We start from the raw sequence: 18,265 nt of genomic DNA on the forward strand, positions 1-18,265 counted from the left end.
ACAGGAACAAAGGAAAGCACAGGAGAGTGCTTTTAGGCTGATTTGCTGAAACCATTTCAGTTCTTATCTACTAAAACTCATTTTAAACAGCAGCTCTGCATTTAGCTCATGTCTGCATTCCCACAGAGAGTGAGTGTTATTGAGGCAGCAGCATGGAAAGCTTTCAAAGAGGGGCAGGAGCACAAGGGTGCTGTGTGCAGGGCTGCACAGCCTTACAGCAGCAGCGCTGAGGGTGAACCCACACCCTCGCCACCAGCACAAACCCTCCCAGCCCTGGGTTCTGGGCACAAACAGCCAGCAGAGCTGCTGCCTAAGGAACTACCATCCTCCAGAAGAGTTGGCCATGCAAGGACCTTCTCACTGCTCCAAAAGCTAAGACTAAATCCGCTTTCTGGACCTGAAAATTTCCTTTTTTTCACAGCCAACAGCCCTGCTCTGTGCCGACATTATCCATGAAGTTTCCTGCCTGGGAAATTGGGTCCTGAACACTTTCTTTCTTCTTTCCTCAAGGAAGATGCAGTAAAGGGACAAGGAACTCTCTTCCATGTTCCTCACACCCTTTTCTGCCTCCAAGCACCCACTAGGCAGCAGAAAATTTTGCAAGCAGCTTGTCTGTGTCCTGTTTTAACTTGGTTTTATTCCACCAAATTCACACTCCACACTATTAGAAAATGTCAGTTTTGCTTAACTGCTTCATAATATTTTAAGCCAAGGAAAGACTACAGACCAAAATGATGAGTAACATAAAAATAAATACCTACCAGGGAGAACAGCTGCACAGGTTTCTGACTGAGAGAAAAACCTCTGGCACCCTTACCCTCATCTACTTTGACCTGTCTTGAAATAAACCCGAGATTCAAAATTATCTGATTTTTAACCTAAAGGGGATATCTTATGACATCAGCCATTGAAAAACTTATAGTATTCTTACCCCTAATGACTAATTAAATAAAGTGGAAGCTGTTAAAAAAACTTAATATTTCAAAAGGAAATAAGAACCCACACAAAGATTTTCACTTAGTTATTTGTATATTCATGTATTCCATTAAAATCTGAATTTCTGATGTATGTACACTTAGTATCTCAATATTTGGTATTTTTATACCACACATCTTTTAGCCAGTTACAGTTTGATATTGAAACACAGCTTTAAACTGAATAACTATCAAACTGGTCACTTTCTAAAGAAAAACACATTCCAAAATCACCATGACCAGCAAAACAGAAAAAGAAAAGGGCAACATTGCTGCCTTTCGGGCATCACTCACGGATGGGTAACTAGAGAAGTGATGGTCAGTAGTTTTTTCTTTAGTGATTATGGTATCACAGCCATTCTGATAAAATGAAATTAACATTAGAGCAAGAAACAATAATTCATACCTGGCATGTTCCTGAACTCCAACAATCTCCACTTCGCTATCAGAAGAGGCAATGTTAATTTCTTCATTGGCCTGGGCATTGCCACAAGAGGTTTTGTCACCTGCAAGGAAGCCTGGATCCAAACGACCTAGAGATGGGGAAAATGGGAATACAGACAGTGTTTAGCAGCTTACATGACCCAGAAATCAGCTGGAAAAGGAGCTTCCCAACCTAACAAAATACCAAGTTTTTAGACCAAGTTTTTCAACTCACAATTAATCACCTGATACAGGAAAATCGCTGGGTTTAGCCAGTGTCAGCAGCTCTGGTGATGGTGCTGGCACACAAGTGTGAACAAAGCCTGACTGTTGCACCAAGAACAACCAGAATTTACAGCTGAAATGTTATGGCAGTCTTATGATAAGAGTCAGACTGTCCTAAGCCTCCTTGACATTAAGAAACAAAACAATCTAAGCAAACACAATGATACCTATAGCAAAAAAAAAAGTCAATAAGCTGGACAGAAGCATCCACGCATCAAGGAAAATTGATTTATTTCTTTAAATAAAAAACAAGGGGAAACTGGTCAGCAAAAAAACACAGCAAACCCATCCATTTCTGGCAGTGCTGCTTCACACATCTGCTCTAACATTATTACAAATACTTGAAAAGAAAAAGTGGTTTTCTCCCATATGCAGCAGGCTGTGTTTTCATTACAGTTCCTCAGTGACATCCAGTTTGTCGGTCAGTCAAACCACAAACCCTCTCTAAATACTCACAGCAAGTGTGGCACATTTCTGCCTTTTCTGCAAAGTGCTGCTAAGAAGGTTCTTCACCCCAATTAGAGAATGTGTTGAGTCATACAGGATAATGCTTACATGGGAAACACAAAGCAGCCGGAATTACTATTTCTCCCACAGAAAATAGATTCCTTGAAAAATCAGTTAATTAAAAGATATAACTTCTACCCTTTTTTTTCCCTCAGGAAAAAGAGAAAATTATTAATTCCATTGTCTCTCTCTATCATTAGCCTGAGGGATGCTGGGCAGCCTTGAAGTAGCTGATCCTGCCTACTTCTGAAAAACCACTTGGTCAGGTGTACTACACAGGGCAGAGTCATGTGTTGAGCAGGAAATTTGAGAGTAGGTGAATATTTTATGTGTGTCTAGTTTGAGTGGACACCTCCTCAGAGATGAGAGGAGGAGGAGAAGCAATAATGATCCACAGGATTTCAAAGGTGTGTGAACAAGCAGAACTGATTATACCCCCAGGGACATTAAATGGAAACAGAAGAAATTAAACCTGAAACAAGCGCCAGGGAAACTTTCTAATGAGTGCTTTAAGCACGTGGGAAAGATGCAAGCAAATGGAATCACAGAATGGTTTAGCTGAAAGGGGCCTTAAAGCTCATCCTATTCCACCCCCTGCCATGGTCAGGGACAGCTCCCACTGTCCCAGGCTGCTCCAAGCCCCATCCAGCCTGGCCTGGGGCACTGCCAGGGATCCAGGGGCAGCCCCAGCTGCTCTGGGCACCCTGGGCCAGGGCCTGCCCACCCTCCCAGCCAGCAATTCCTAATTCCCAATGTGCCAGAATCTGTGCCTGCCCTCTGGCAGTGGGAGCCATTGCCTGGGTGCTGTCCCTGCCTGCCTTGTCCCCAGGGGCCGTGCAGCTCTCCTGCAGGAGCAGAGACCATGCTGTGTGTGCCACTCTTGGAAAGCCAAGACCCTTGGTGGCTGGATCAGGGTTAGCAAGGGAAGGGAACACCTGTGCTGCAGGTACCTGAAGGAGGAATTTCCACCTCAAAAGACAAAAAAATATTGGTCAGCTGAACTTAAAACAAATTAATAGCCCAGACAGTCTCACCCCAGCATTGCAGTTGAGCTGAACATTTATTGGCAAACATCAGTGACTGCCAGAAAGCCCAAAAATGGGTCATGGGTATTTCTTGAAGTGGCTGGGCAGACTGTGAAACATGAAAGGAAAGTGCTCAGAGGCTTTAATTCACTTCCCAGGGGCTTCACATTGCCAGAGGGCAGGACTGGATTGGACATTGGGGAGAAATTCTTCCCCATGAGGGTGGGCAGGCCCTGGCCCAGGGTGCCCAGAGCAGCTGTGGCTGCCCCTGGATCCCTGGCAGTGCCCCAGGCCAGGCTGGATGGGGCTGGGAGCAGCCTGGGACAGTGGAAGGTGTCCCTGACCATGACAAGGAATGGGAATGGGATGGCCATAATATTATATAATATAATAAAATACCTATTAACATGATATCTATTGTTTTACTGCCTAACCACTCTTCATTATCTTGTCAGGGTAATGTCTGGCAAAGGAGCAAAGGAGCTCCTGAATAGCCCCAAAAACTACCCCCAGAGGTATAAACTGGAGTCCTAAAAGAGCTTCCACATATTACCACAGCTTTAAGTTCAGACAACAAAAAGACAATTAGCAGTAGCAAAACCATGATTAGCAGAGTAAATACTGCAAGAGTAGCTGAGTGTTAATCAGGATTATAGCACAGACAGACAGATTTACAGCCTCTGGCCATACAAATTTCATGCCCACACTGTTAATTTCTTTGCACAAACATTAGGATGACGCCCAAAGTGATGTTTTGTTTGCCCTATGCCACCAGGGCTTGCAAAAGAGCCCCAAATATTTGCCCACGCACAAAGATGTGATAGTGCAATAAGATTTTTCACTTTGATAGAGCTGCTGATGTTGCTATTTTCCCATGGAAATACATTCCTTTAAGTCTGCTAAACAAGATCCTGGCTGAAGATTACACTTGTGAACCAGATGCAAGATCTGAAAATTCTGCTTTCCCAATGTGCAGCCCTAGAGCTGGCAGGAAAAGGGCAGCACTGGCAAAGGTGCAGTCAGATGTGTTCTGAGGCTGCAGGGAAAGGTGTATGCAGAGCAAACAGAGATTCATCCTTTCAGCTGCTGACACAGCCATACAACCAGGACCAAATCCACATCAACATTCCCAGGGATGAAGAAGTCTCTTGATGTTTCCAGTTGTCTTTTACCTGCAAGTCCCCTTGGATATATGTGGAGGAAAGAAAGAAAAATCCTACCTGCACTGCAGCATTTCAAGAGAAAAGTGGAAGAAAGCTTGGTAAGAAACATTACCTTTTATTTCCTTACATTCATTTGGTGTACTTATCCATTACTGCTGTGTAATACAGGTGATTTCAGCTGTTCTAATTGTTTAACAAATCCCTTAATAAAGAACTGGGATTTCTAGAGGTCAAATAGCTATCAGTCAGCTGCTGTCCTGCAAAAAATAGCAGTGAGCTTGGAAAACAAAGGCAAGCTTCAAAAAGGCTGCAACAACATCCAGCCATGGACCACAGAGAAAATGATGCACAGAGATTCTCATACTCAAATTGTGCACTTGTAGACTCCATAGTAATGGAGCATCTCTTTACAAAGCACCACCTAATTGTGTTTCTCTAAGCCTTGGAGACAGTGAAAAGCAGCTCAGAGCCTCCACAACACTCCCCATGTGGGAGCCCTGTGGCAGGAGACCTTAGGGAAACAGCACCAAACACCAACCTGTTGTGCTCCACCAGGCAAGACTTATGTGTCCAATGCAGCATGAAATCCTAACATGGGAGTTAAGAAAAGGAGTGAAAAGGAAGTAAAACATTGGCATAAAAAGCTGCGATAAAGCTGATAGAAGATGATCCCTGCTAACATCCAAAACACTGTCCAATTTTCTGAGTGGTATTGGAAATGCAGATGGAATATGGGAAGAATTAATGATTGTATTTTACAGATACAAAGAGAAAAAAAAAAAAAAGTTTAAAAAAAAACCCCATACACAGGCAATCCCAATCCTGAAAATGAGATTAGGGCCAGTTGACTAGCTGGTGGCATGGGCTGTCATAATCAATCATTCAGCAACAAGATTAGGTCACTTTCATTTAAAAAAAAAAACACTACCAAAATCCCAGATCTAAGCTCCCTGTAGTAATTAGAAGGAAAAGAAGAAGAAGAAAAGTAGTTAAGAAAATTAATGTCAAAAATATATTGCAGGAATATTTGTCAATTTTTATCATTTGTATTTTGGAGTAAATGTCAGACCTTTTAAATAAGCACCTGTCCTGTTTTCTCACAAAACCCACATAGGGAGCTTTTACAGCTGTATAAATTACAAAAACACTGAAAGCAAGAAAGGGAGACCCACCAACTGCACTGCAGGCACAAATGTCAGAGAATTTAAACAAACCTGTATCAGCACTCATTTCATTCAGCAGCCCTCTGGTTCTCCAGGCAGATCCTGAGTCTTGATTTCCTAAAGAATTATTGTGCTCTTGAACTACTGCAGCCGCCAACAGATTGTCCACATTTACCACTTCTGGGTCTGAGTTTGTGTCTGATATATCATAGTGAGCCACCACAGGGGGTCCATCTGCAGGGGAGAAAAGCAACTTGGGTTAGAAACCAGCACAGACCTCAAAAAGTACAAATAATTTTTTTAAGGATTAATGCAACATCCTATATGAAGCTCTTGAAGTTACATAGTGGTAAATTGTATTAATTATTAAACTTCAGTTAATGAACACAGCCTGAGATTACAGAGACATTTTGACCTTTGCATACACAGAAAACACAAGTGTCAGAAACACACGTTTATCAGAGTATCAGTTATTTGTCTACTGTCTTTTACATTAACACATAAACATCTCCATATCTGACAAGGTTACATTTACAGTCTTTAAAGGATAAAACCTCCAGTTAAAAAAAAACATCATCACAGGACATCAAATTGGGCAGACAAGATATTTATCTAGAGAATTTTACAGAAGTCAAGTGACAGCTTACATTATTATAGGGTTGACTGAATAAAACTAACTTTTTCATAAAACTGATCCAGTGACAATGAATTTAACATTAGGCAACTTTCTTTTCATAACATTCACCTGTCAAGAGCAGGGGAATTTTTAAAAATCGCAATGTTTTTTGGTGGTGTTTGTTGGGGTTTTTTATAAGGTCAAGAATAACAAGAAACAAAATTATATTTTACAGTGATGAATATGCTTTTCATTCAACATGATTGTCATTTGAATTTTTGGCTACCATAATGAAGGAGAAAGAGGGAGATAAAACTGCTTACATGATTCTGTCCTTGAGGAATAACAAAAAACTTTTTTTTGATCTGTTTTGTTAGGACCAACTAAATTCTTTGTGATGAATGAAAATAACTTTTAACTGGAAAGCATGCCAGAAACACAGGAGGGTCAGGGAAAAAAACCAGGCAAATTCAAGACAAAGATTGATAAGGAAGCAGAGAGAATGGGTAAGTAATGCAATTCTGAGAGGATGTGAGTGTTTCAGCTCAAATGCCTTGCCCCATCTGCAGCTCACTGACTCAGCATGGATCAAAGTGGTCGGAGCTCCCCCTCCCCAAAGGAGAGGATCAAAACTTTATTTGGACCAAGGCTTCATCCACACAAATAAGCATGAGACACAAACACAGGCTGGGCCAAGGCTCGGCATCTTTGCAATTCTTTAACTCCAAGGAGGCTCTTGGAGCTCTGCAGCTGAGCATCTGCAGGACCTTTTGTTATGGGTGTGATACATGGAGGGTACAACTTGTATGGGATAATATAAAATAATCATAAGCTAAGAATGTGTTCAGGAAGACAGGACTTTCAGAGTTACAAAATGACTAATAAAATATTTTGAAGTGATAAAGAATAAAATGAAAAGCCTTAGGAAAAACTGTTTTCTTTTCATAGTTTTGAGTGGCTGTTGAAGACTGAAAGAACACGATGAACTAGAAGTTTCAAATTTACTTCTCTGAAAGGCTGTTCTTCTGAGGTTTTTAGAATGGATTTTGGTTTTAGGGGTTTTTTGGAGGGGGTGTTTTTTAGTAACTTGGTGCCTGAAATAAAATTCAACTGACTATTTTCAGAAACCCCTGCTTTGTGATTAGCAACACAGTTCATCAGAGAGTGACATTTTGCTTAAGTCGTACTAAAGATCAGTTTTGCAACAAGGTATGAAGAAATTCGCAAAATATTTCGGCTCAGACCTGCCTCCAAAACAACAATTCCATGAAACAATGTTACATTACAAACTTAAAACAGACCCAACAAAAATAAATGAGTAGTTAAATGCCAATGTATTAAAGACCAAACTGTTCGCAACATGAAACGCTGATGATTATGACTGGAACAGAATTCCTGATAATTAACTGGAAGGCAATCTTTGTCTTTTTAAAAGGCAATTACAAAATAATGGAATACCGGGTTCGGAATTAAGCTGGCTGATGTTCGGTTAATTATTTGTGACAGCTGATGATTAAATTACATGCAGAAGTTAGGGCTGGACTGAATCATGGGAGGCATGTTTTCTTTCAGTCTTATCATCAGAGTTCAGCGTGAACATATATAATGTGAGCTGTAAAAATAAACAGTCGAGTGCAGAAGATACGAGGGTCAAGTACAATATTGACTATTTGACCATTTTTTCAACAGGTTATCTAAGATTTCAGGAGCTTGGGACTGTTCCCTCAGGCCTTTGTTTCTCTCGCTTCTGACTCAGACCTCCAAAAGCAGAAGCGAAATTTGATTTTTAGATAGACGTGTCCACACGAGTAAAATTGTATTTGGACAAAAGGCACCAATAGTCTCAAGTCAAAATTGTACCACTCCTACATGTATAATCATGCAAAAATGTATCATCAATGTATATACATGCAGAGTGATATTCTCATCACCTACCCATAGAAATAACTTGTGTGAAAGTCTTCATCAGTAGGAAATACAAGCATAAACTTGTTATCTGTAGCTCCACTCTTGTATCTTCCACACTTCCAAAGAGCACACCTTATAACTTAGCTTAAATTCAGTATACATCAAACAGACAAAAATATTTTCAATATAATTTATATACTGTAATTATATTTGTCAGGGTAATAGCCACCAATTTAACAATCTGGAAAAAAGAACCCCAAACAAGATGCCTATTTACAAAGCAAGCACAGCAGAGATCTATTTTTGCAGTTCTCAGCCTTGCCTTTCAGGATCAGATCTGGAAATTTGGAAAGGCCCCCAGCACCACGTTTATCTACACCTATCATCAGTAAATGACTGACAAAGCCAAGACAATGGCCACCAAACTGCAACAAATCCTCAGATCCCCCATATTTACAAAAAAATAAATAAGCATAAATGCTCACATGTGTTTAAAAAAAAAATCAACAAAAAACACTCAAAACCAAACAATAAAGAAGTTACCGGCAACAACAACTAGATGGAAGTTGCAGTGAAGGCATATTAAAAAAAATTGTATAAAAATCCTCTGTTCCCAAAAGCTGTTTCCTTTTCAGGGCTGCATGGAAGGGACAGGAGTGGTTAAATCTGGAAATAAATAATACTTCCCTAGCCAAGTACATGATCATCCAGTGATGTGATGCAAAGTGAATGAATGGTACTAAGAAATAATGACAATTGGCTTCAGCTAGGAAATAAAGTGAAAAAATGCTTTCAGGTTGAAAAGGTAAAAAGGATTAACTACAAGCATAGGTATAATTCATCATCTTTTCTTTATAATAGAGACACTACACATAATTACTGACCCTAACAGGATTTCAAAATATTAACAAACAGACATCAAGACAAACCATGCCAGAACCAAGACTTAATGTAGAGCAGTCAAGAGGTTTCCTGGTCAGTAATTTAAAGTATCTACTTTAGAAAAATTACATCTTTTGAGAACCCAAGGTAGCTGGAAGAAGTACATTTCCCTGGTGACAAGCACTAATTCATTTCTAAAGCAATGAATGCTTGAAAAAGGCAAGGCTGAAAGTTAATAAGTACCAGCAGCAAAATACAGCTGTTGACATTCAATGCTATAAGGGGGGAGGGAAAGCCTGCTTTCTTTTTCTCTTCCCCAAGGAATTCAGAGGCAGAGGTCATCACGGGGACAGCATTTCCAAGTGTCCAACTCTCCCTTAATTTACACAGCTCATCACAACTAATTCCACTCTGAACAACTGAATCAGAACTCACATGCACAAAAATCCAGGTCTACACAAATCAATTCTCAATTTCAACTAGCAACACAGAAAATTAAAACACTTCTCATCTGCTACCTGCTCCCTTGCTTTTCTTAGAGCCACATCTCAGCACTCAGCAGCCTAACCCATGCTGTAAGATCCACACTCCTATTATCCCTTACTTCATTATAACGGCAGCACAAGCAGAAAGGGGAACTCAAGCGTAAAATTTCAGCTGTAGGTTAAAAGCAGCCATTCCATAAGAAGCACTGTCCCTTTGCACTGCACAGCCTGCTTAAAATTGCAAAGGAAACACAAGATATTCACTGGCAGAGCCTGAGTGGGGAATCAAGTCCTTGAAATCTGTGGAGACAGGCTGAGAGCTGAGAGTGTTGGGGCTCCAGGGACACCTCAGAGCCCCTGCCAGGGCCTCCAGGGGCTCCAGGAGAGCTGCACAGCCCCTGGGGACAAGGCAGGCAGGGACAGCACCCAGGCAATGGCTCCCACTGCCAGAGGGCAGGCACAGATTCTGGCACATTGGGAATTAGGAATTGCTGGCTGGGAGGGTGGGCAGGCCCTGGCCCAGGGTGCCCAGAGCAGCTGTGGCTGCCCCTGGATCCCTGGCAGTGCCCCAGGCCAGGCTGGATGGGGCTGGGAGCAGCCTGGGACAGTGGAAGGTGTCCCTGCCCATAGCAGGGGGTGGAATGGGATGAGCCCTAAGGTCTCTTTCTACCCAAACCATTCTATGATCACAAGTCATTATTTCTCTTCACCTTTCTTACATTTAGGCATGCTGAGCAGAGCTCATCACCTCAACTCCTTCCCACTGCAGCCAGAGAGAGGAAGTTGAGAGTCAGACAAACTCAGCCTGGAAATTGCAGCTTGGAGCATCAAGAGCATCACCTTGCTCATCCCCATCTCCCCTCCTTCCCCAGCAAACAGAAAAAGCTTAGACACCACCTCAGCCCAGGCACCTCAATTTTACAGTGCTCAAGTTCCACAAGACGAATTCCAGCCTCAGGGATGGGATTTAAAATTCGCAACGTTTCCTCTATAAGTAGAGGAAAAAACACTGAAATCTCCAGAGGCCTATCCCAACTAAAATAAATCCAAAATTAAACCCCTAATTTTGGTGGTCTGAGCTGCTCATTAGTGTCCCTGCAAGGAAGAGACATGGAGCCATATTTAGGTATGAAAATCACCCCAAGTTTTAAGACACACAGACCAGTACAGTAATAAAAGCAACAATAATTACAGCACTTTGTTCTTATAAAAAGCTCTCCACTGGTGTATCCTGGAGAACTCCGAGGTGGTTATTAACCTCCTCTGTCCACGAGGGAAACTGAGGCAGGCAGCAGCCTGCAGCTTGCTCAAGGCTAAGGAGCAGAGGAGCTCAGCGTGGCTGAAAACAACATTCCCCTCCAATTACTGGGCTATTTTTAACTGCTGAATGTTTGAGGAGTTTAGAAGCAGTGCTTTTGGGAAAGGTGCAAATGCTAAAAAGGCTGCACAGCCTCTGCCAGCCTCACCTCCACCTCCTGGCTGCGAACGTGGGCACTGATGGTCGCAGCCTCACTACTCTAACTCAATTTATTTCTATGGAACAAACGAGAATACTGAGATGTTTTAGAGTAATTAAAGACCTAAGAACGCCCTCATTTACACTGGATGCTTAAATTTAACAGATAGCTCTCATTTACTTCCAGATTACACAAAATATAAAATTGACTTTATTACCTATATAAATTTTAAGGTCAGATGACCACAATCAAAATAATATACTGATACAAAACCTACAGGGTGAAGTGACAGCCTTTTTGTTTCAGATAAGCAATATAAACCTGGAATTAATTAAAACTTGACCCAGACCTTCCATTTCAAAAGTATGTGCAGCTCAAATGGCACAAACTACCTGAACCCTCAAATAATTCCCAAAGGGGAGTGGGGGGCTGGAAATTTATGCTTTTTTGTGTTGTTTAGCAACATGGAGCACTTCATTGCTATTTAGGTTTATTTATTTATTCCAGGTTACAGTAGTTACATTTCAAAATTTACAGGGTAAAGCAAATAATACATTGTAAGTACAATAAAAAACAATAGCAGTGTAACAACATTCTCTCTAAAATCATAAAGTGAACTTTGTCAGTGAATCCACTTTCCTGACATTTTCCTTTGTTTCACACAGTAAAGCTTTTCTGTTTGGTGTTTCTTTTAACCATAATAATAAAACAAAATCAAAGCAACATGATCAAATTATCATTTGTTCTCAGACTGGATACTTTTTAATATATCACAAGAAAAGAAATTCCAAAAATTCAAGTCTTGCGAAACAACATTCATACTTTCAGGCTTTTTGATGACTGGATGGAAAATATCTTGGATTTAATTTAGTAAATTATGAATGAAGATAACAAAGCATTTTTCACTGTGCGTTAAGCAAAGGCACATGGAATATGGCTATGGATTGGGAATACTGGGAAGTGGAATTCACTTTGTATCTCATTACAGGAGTTATTTTCTGTGACGCTGCCTAACAATGCAATAATTATGATAGCAGGTATATCAACCAGATCTCTTTCCCAGCTTTACTTGGAGAAGTGTCTCAGGAGGGTTTTGGAAATCGTCACATCCTTACATAGCCATGGTAGTTAAAGAAAGTAAATAATTCCCTGTGTTAACACAACTTCCATTAGGAAAAGGCAGATAACATGCACCCCTGCAGAACATATCCTATTTTCCCCAGCACAAACTGCACCTTTCCGTGGAAGGACTGATGCAGCCTCTGATGGTCCAGACTAATTCCCTGCTCCATCGCACTTGAAATCCCTGCTAACTTATTAAGCCTATTTTTCCATGTGCCTTCATTTTGCTGACCTAATAGCAAGCGATTAATGAAATTTGGGAGAAATACCAACTTCTGGCTTCATCTTTCGCAAGGTACTGTCCATCTCTGTCAATCAGCCTGATTATTTTGGCTTCTACAGTACAAATCACACAGTGCATTTGTTCTAACACATGTAACTGCAGTGGTCACAGTGCAGACCCCCATCATTTCAAAAACATCTACTCAACTGGCCTGATTCACACATCCCCCATCAGGCAAAGGCTCCCCTCAAGGTCAGCTGGAGGATCCTCTGGACAAAAAACTGCAGAATAAGTTCAATTTTTAATGAGATTAAATGCCAGCCCCATTAAAACCAGTAGAAAATTTCTACTACTATCAATGGGGCTAAAGTTCAATTCTTAATGCCCCTGAAATATTATTTATAAATTTATCCACATACAGTATGTGGATACAAAAAGAGACAAAATACATTAAAAGAGAAAACAGTGATAATAAATATGTTCCAATTTGTAACATAACTGCAAAATATAATCCCCTTTCATTGAAGTTAAGATTGGTTTTTCAGTCTTTACCCTAGCAGCTCAGATAAAATAACCAAACAATCCTGCACAAACATTATAAGACACTGAGCTTAAAAAAATAAATGTGTATTTCTGCCTGAATTATTCTGTCCTAGTACTGTTAAAAATGACACTGAAAGTTTTAGATTTTGACTCTTTTTCTCCCTGCACTGTTATTTTTGCAATAGAAAATCTGAAAAAAAGTTTCATTGCCTTGAGTTTGTTTAATGTATATAAATTTTTTTTCCTAAATAAAACCTGACCATTCAGATATTTATCCCTAAAGACCTTCTTCACCAAACCCCACTGAAAGGAGCATGAATGCCTTGGGAAGAACCTGCAGGCAAGCCTGCAAAAACACTGCACACTGAAGCCCCTGGACTTCCAGGAACTCCTAAAAAGGGACTGATCCTAGAAGGAAGTCCTTTTTCTGCAATGTCATTTTGACATTTAGTGAAAATTAAATTGAACCTTTATATAAAGGCTTACTTCTTGTGCACGTGCACAAAAAACATGAAACCAAAACCACTGTGTATCACCTGCTGCTAAATTCCAACTCCGGGGTAAAGGTGCCCCACTGTTCCCAGGCTGGAACAGCTGCCATATTAAAAACACATAATTCAATATTTAAAGTGATAATATAGGAGCTGAACCAGAGCAGCTGTGGCTGCCCCTGGATCCCTGGCAGTGCCCAAGGCCAGGCTGGATGGGGCTGGGAGCAGTCTGGGATGGTTGAAGGTGTCCCTGCCCATGGCAGGAGGTGGCACTGGATGAGCTTTAAGGTCCCTTCCAACCCAAATATTCCATGATTCTGTGAACAGGCCAGTTAGGTTTAAACTGGCACAAAATCCCTGGAATTACACCAGTTTACACCAGCTCACCTGACTCGATGCATCTGACCTTTCCAAGCCAAAAGTAAAATTCCTTAAAGGAACTAAAATGTTTCTTCACATTATTCTGAAGTATAAATCCTGGGGCAATTAGAGAAACTCTAAATTTCTGTGGTTCTCCATGTCTGTGCAAAACTCCTACTGATTTCTACTTGTTAAATATGGTGGTTTTGAAGTAGTTTGATGAGATATGAGCATAAACACACATTCAAAGTGTAACTCAGAGTTAAAAAGTAGATGAGCTTTCTTCCAATAGTCCTAAAGTAGTCTTAGATAAGTCAGACTGTTTCCATGAGATACAGAATGGGTAAGATAAAAATTTATGTTAAAATTTCATCTGAAGAAATTTTAACTCCCTGAGGGTTTCTAGTCGAAGCCCTTTGAAAATAAGAGCTTATAATGGAAATCATGACAAACTCAACTGCAGCCATGTCATAAAAATATAGTGAAAATTTTCCCAGGAGGCAAAAAATATAAAATCTGAAACTATGTGTTGGGAACCTGTTCTCTTAAAGAGATGCCAAAGACTGTCACACACAGTTAAAACACAGACTCATCACTAGTATTGGTATCTGGAGGTTGGTTCCTCCTGGATTCAGAATACAGAGCAAGAAGAGAAATGCTCCTGTTTATGGGCAAATCCTTCACCAGGCAGGCTATGCTACACCTGAACTACAGAAAGGTGGGGTGCCCCTCTCACTTTCAGGGCAAACACACTCCCCACGTGGAAAACCAGCTCATGGAGCAGTACCCAGCCGTGCACATCAGCGCACACTTCTCTTTTCAAAGGACAGGGTTTGTGACAAAGCTGAAGATTTGGCTCTGGTTGTGAGCCAAGCAGAAAGAGTGAGGAAAGGAAATATTATTTACCACTTACAAAACAATTTACAGCCACTGATCTTGCACAAGTGTGCTTAGCCTTCAACTAGGTAGCTTTCGTGGGGAAATTAAGTTGAAGTTATATCTAACAGGAACTATTCCCCCAGTCTTCTGGAAGCCTTGAGATAATTTTATCCTAGAAAGAGTACAGCTTTAAAGTTTGCATGTTCAGCTTCTGTTATGCTCTGCTTGTTCTTTATGTTCACAGCTGTTTGCATTGAAAATAACAGTTAGCAGTGATGGAAAAAATAAAATGCTTAAATTTTTGCCTCCAGTAACCAAACACAAATTTTTATCTATTCATACATTGAATTATTTCATTTTTTTTTCTTTTTTAAGAACTACCTGACTAAAACATTGAAAATTTGCAGAAGTTTCACTGGCTACATATGTAATTAAGTTATTATCCATTTATGAGATACATATGTAAAGGTGTTTCAGTCTGAGACATAAATAAGTTCAACTGAACTCCTTACACAATTTGCTCTGAAATACCTAATTGTTCCATTTATACTATTCTACAAAAAATACTATGGGCATGCTTACAGACATACACATTAAAATAAACCAGTCACTGCAAAAAGCTGCTTCTGCATGCACGGGAAGATTTGTAAAGCTGTCATGCTTTAGAATATTCTGCTCTTATTATCATCATAAAGAGATTTTTTAATATATATATATATATAATATATATATATATATAATCTATGAACACCAGATGGATCCACTTTGGTGAGGGTTGTTTTATCAGCAAATACTCTTCCCTGAAGAATCTTTTTAAACAGATGAGGATAAGCTTTTAAATTGCAATCAAACACAGAACAACTTGTTTAACTTTTACCTGAAATGCACACAATTTCAGACAAGGGAGTTTTCTAACAAGTTCGTATCAAAATCTTTGTATCAAAATTATGCATGAAGGTGATCTGAAAAGACTTTATCCCAGTACTTAAAAATTATCTCCTGCACAGTCTTTCAAACAGATACTCTGAAAATAACACAGGTCTCTAACTTAATTTTTTTTGATGAAGGCATCATATACTTTAAAAGAAGTCAGTCTAGGGCAAGAATAATGTTAAAATACCAGTGTAGATATTATACTGATAACAAAAAGTATTTCTTGAGTTCCTGTTACAGGTTTGATCCAAACTGTCACATAAATTGATGGGAAAACTCCCATTGACTTTAGGGAGGGTAAAAAAAGCCTGACCTAAAGAAGATACTGTGGTTACTCCCAAGAGGAGAAAAAGAAAGTAAACTAAAATAATTAGGGGAAAAGTGACTGTGGTTTAAAAAGCAGACTAACTGAGCTAAAGGAGACTTAAGTGTTTTCTTTACTCAAACTGCAGGTTTTCATTTGCCATTGTAAAAATTTTTATTTCATTTTCATTAGAAACTTCTATCAAGTTCTAGCTAATTAAAAATATAAAATTTTTGGTAGCTACAGAGAAGTTACTTCACATGAAGGAAGGCCTTATTGGAGAGGTGACCCAAAAATCCCTGTGTGTAGCAATAACAGTAAGAATTAAATATTTCTAATATATAGTTTAAATTAATCCTACTTTAAATATTAGTTTCAAGCCTGCCTATTCAGGATAACTATTAGTACAAAAAAAAAGAACTCACAAAACAGTAAATTCTTGCCTCACTTAAATTAACCTGATGCTGTGGCATTCCCCATCACAAGTAAAGAATGATTTCAGTGGTGCTCATGCATGGTCCAGTCTGACCCAGGCCAGCAGCTATCAGACCACCACAGTGTTTGCTTATCAAGCCTTCCTTTAAATTCCTGTGCCAAGGCTCAACCCATCCCCTGATGGCTGCTTATCTGAGGGCAGACAGGATTGTTTTTATTCCAGTGTGAAGGATGTGGCTGGGCTGCATTCACGGGAGGAAGCAGCAGCTGCTCTGTGTGCACAGGCCAGGGTGACTCATCTCACCCCAAGTTATCTCTTAGGGACCAATGATAAGCCAGGTTAGGGACAACTCGTGGGAGAGAAGACACTGCCTGGAGGCATCCTCAGTGAGCCTTATCTCTTCCCACTGAGACCCAGGGAAGGGCAGAGCGGGCACCTGGCATGGGTGAGATGATCTGCACACGGAGCCGTGTGTGAGTGTGCCTGTGTGAGCACGCAGGGAAAGGCAGACACCTCCATAAATGCACCCTGTGCAACACAGCAGTGCTGCTGATAAAAACCCTGGACAGAGGCTGAGCTGCTGAATGGGAGACGAAAAGGAATTCCATCTGCTGGGCACGCTTGTTAAGGACAGCCAAATTTTTAGCGTAATCTTATTTATTAGTTCTGCTTAAAAATCAATAAGCTAACGTGTGGCATGGACAAGCTGCAAAACTTGAGAGTAAACAGAGAGTTGAGGAAATGTCATGGGTCTGGATCTCTAGGGTGCTTTATCTCTTTAAATATAAAACTATTTCCTTATACAAATGTTTTAACATGCAAAAAGGGCATCTGGATGAATACCCTGAATGCTCCTATTGTAGCAAACACAGCCCTACTGCTTTTGGGGTATCTAGACATGGATTCTAAGTTATATTGTCCCGAGTTTGGTGATGAAAGCTTAGGGTGGCTTCCCCTATACACCTTTAAAGGTGTTTGTTTATATGTGTGTACTGGCACATGCAGGTGGGTATACTGTGTTTTTTTTTAACTACATATATTCACTATAAATTAAGAAAAACAAACAATATCATGGTAATAAAACCCAAAAGAGAAAACAAAACAAACACATACAAAGAGAAAAGCAAACCTCGTTTTTAGCAGAATCCAAAATAACATCAAGATTGCAAAATCAGATTTATTTTTCTTTTTAATTTTTTTTTTTTTTTTAAAGTTTATGATTTATTCAGATCAGGCTCTGCCATATTCCCATTCTCTGGAAAGACTGGTGTAAAATTGTTATTAAAAGTCACTGGAAACTCCAGCGCGGCATCGGCATTTTGACAGCCCACGCACGAATTAAAGGGCTGCTGAGGAAGCGCTTGGCTATCAGGCATCTGCGCGAAAGCCCCTGACTGGCTGGTAGGGGGGATTCTTTGGCCAACTAGTTGGATTTTAGGTTCCCTGGGCTCCAGTTGCTGCTTGCTCTCTTCGTCCGTGTCAAGGTGGGTTAGCTTTTCTATCCACATGCGGAATTTCTCCTCTGTCTGCCTCTGCATCTCGGCAAAGCAGTTCATGGCCTCTTCCAGGACATTGCCTATGCAGTTCCTATCCCACACGGTGCCCCTGTCAAGCAATCCTGGAATTTCCCTGGTCGCTCCTCCAGATCCCCCAGCACGACTGAAGCCAGCTTTAAAGACATTGAGGCCATTTGATAAGACATCATTAAGTAAGAACATAATATTGTTTATTAAGGCATGTTAACTGAGGAAAACAACTTTTCTAATTCTGCCCCTTGGATACGACAAGAGGAGAGGAATTAGCATATATTAACCGACAGTATTACTCTTATAATAAAATTTTACACCCACTCAGGTTATAATAGAAATTTTGGCATCATTCTCAGTCTCAGACAATTCTGTCACAAAGGTCTCTTTTTTTACCAAATTACTCCAGTTCCCTTGCAATTTGTTTTGAATTCAACTGAAGGTGTCAAAAACATCATACAGTAATATGTTTAGTTCTACTAAGTTGCAATCCAAAATGCTATTTTTTAACTGACAAACCTGAATAATTATGTGTACTTTGCTTTCACGCTTGGACCCTT

At 40.2% G+C, this 18,265-nt stretch overlaps 1 protein-coding gene across 2 annotated transcripts in view; it reads right to left on the reverse strand.

Annotated features, from left to right (window-relative positions):
- Positions 1–18,265, reverse strand: part of ARK2N (arkadia (RNF111) N-terminal like PKA signaling regulator 2N) — a 45,469-nt gene that overhangs the window by 5,553 nt on the left and 21,651 nt on the right. The window contains exons 3-4 of one of the 2 annotated variants that reach the window (XM_063180787.1): positions 5,592–5,774; positions 1,381–1,507 (exon numbers count right to left, since the gene is read on the reverse strand). In XM_063180787.1, the coding sequence (XP_063036857.1) occupies positions 1,381–1,507; positions 5,592–5,774 (310 nt within the window). Of the gene's footprint in view, positions 1–1,380; positions 1,508–5,591; positions 5,775–11,365; positions 17,849–18,265 lie in introns of those variants that run through there. The other variant, XM_063180788.1, reaches the window with a different exon arrangement.

Source organism: Melospiza melodia, chromosome Z (genome assembly GCF_035770615.1).
Source record: "Melospiza melodia melodia isolate bMelMel2 chromosome Z, bMelMel2.pri, whole genome shotgun sequence".
Lineage (NCBI taxonomy): Eukaryota > Metazoa > Chordata > Aves > Passeriformes > Passerellidae > Melospiza > Melospiza melodia.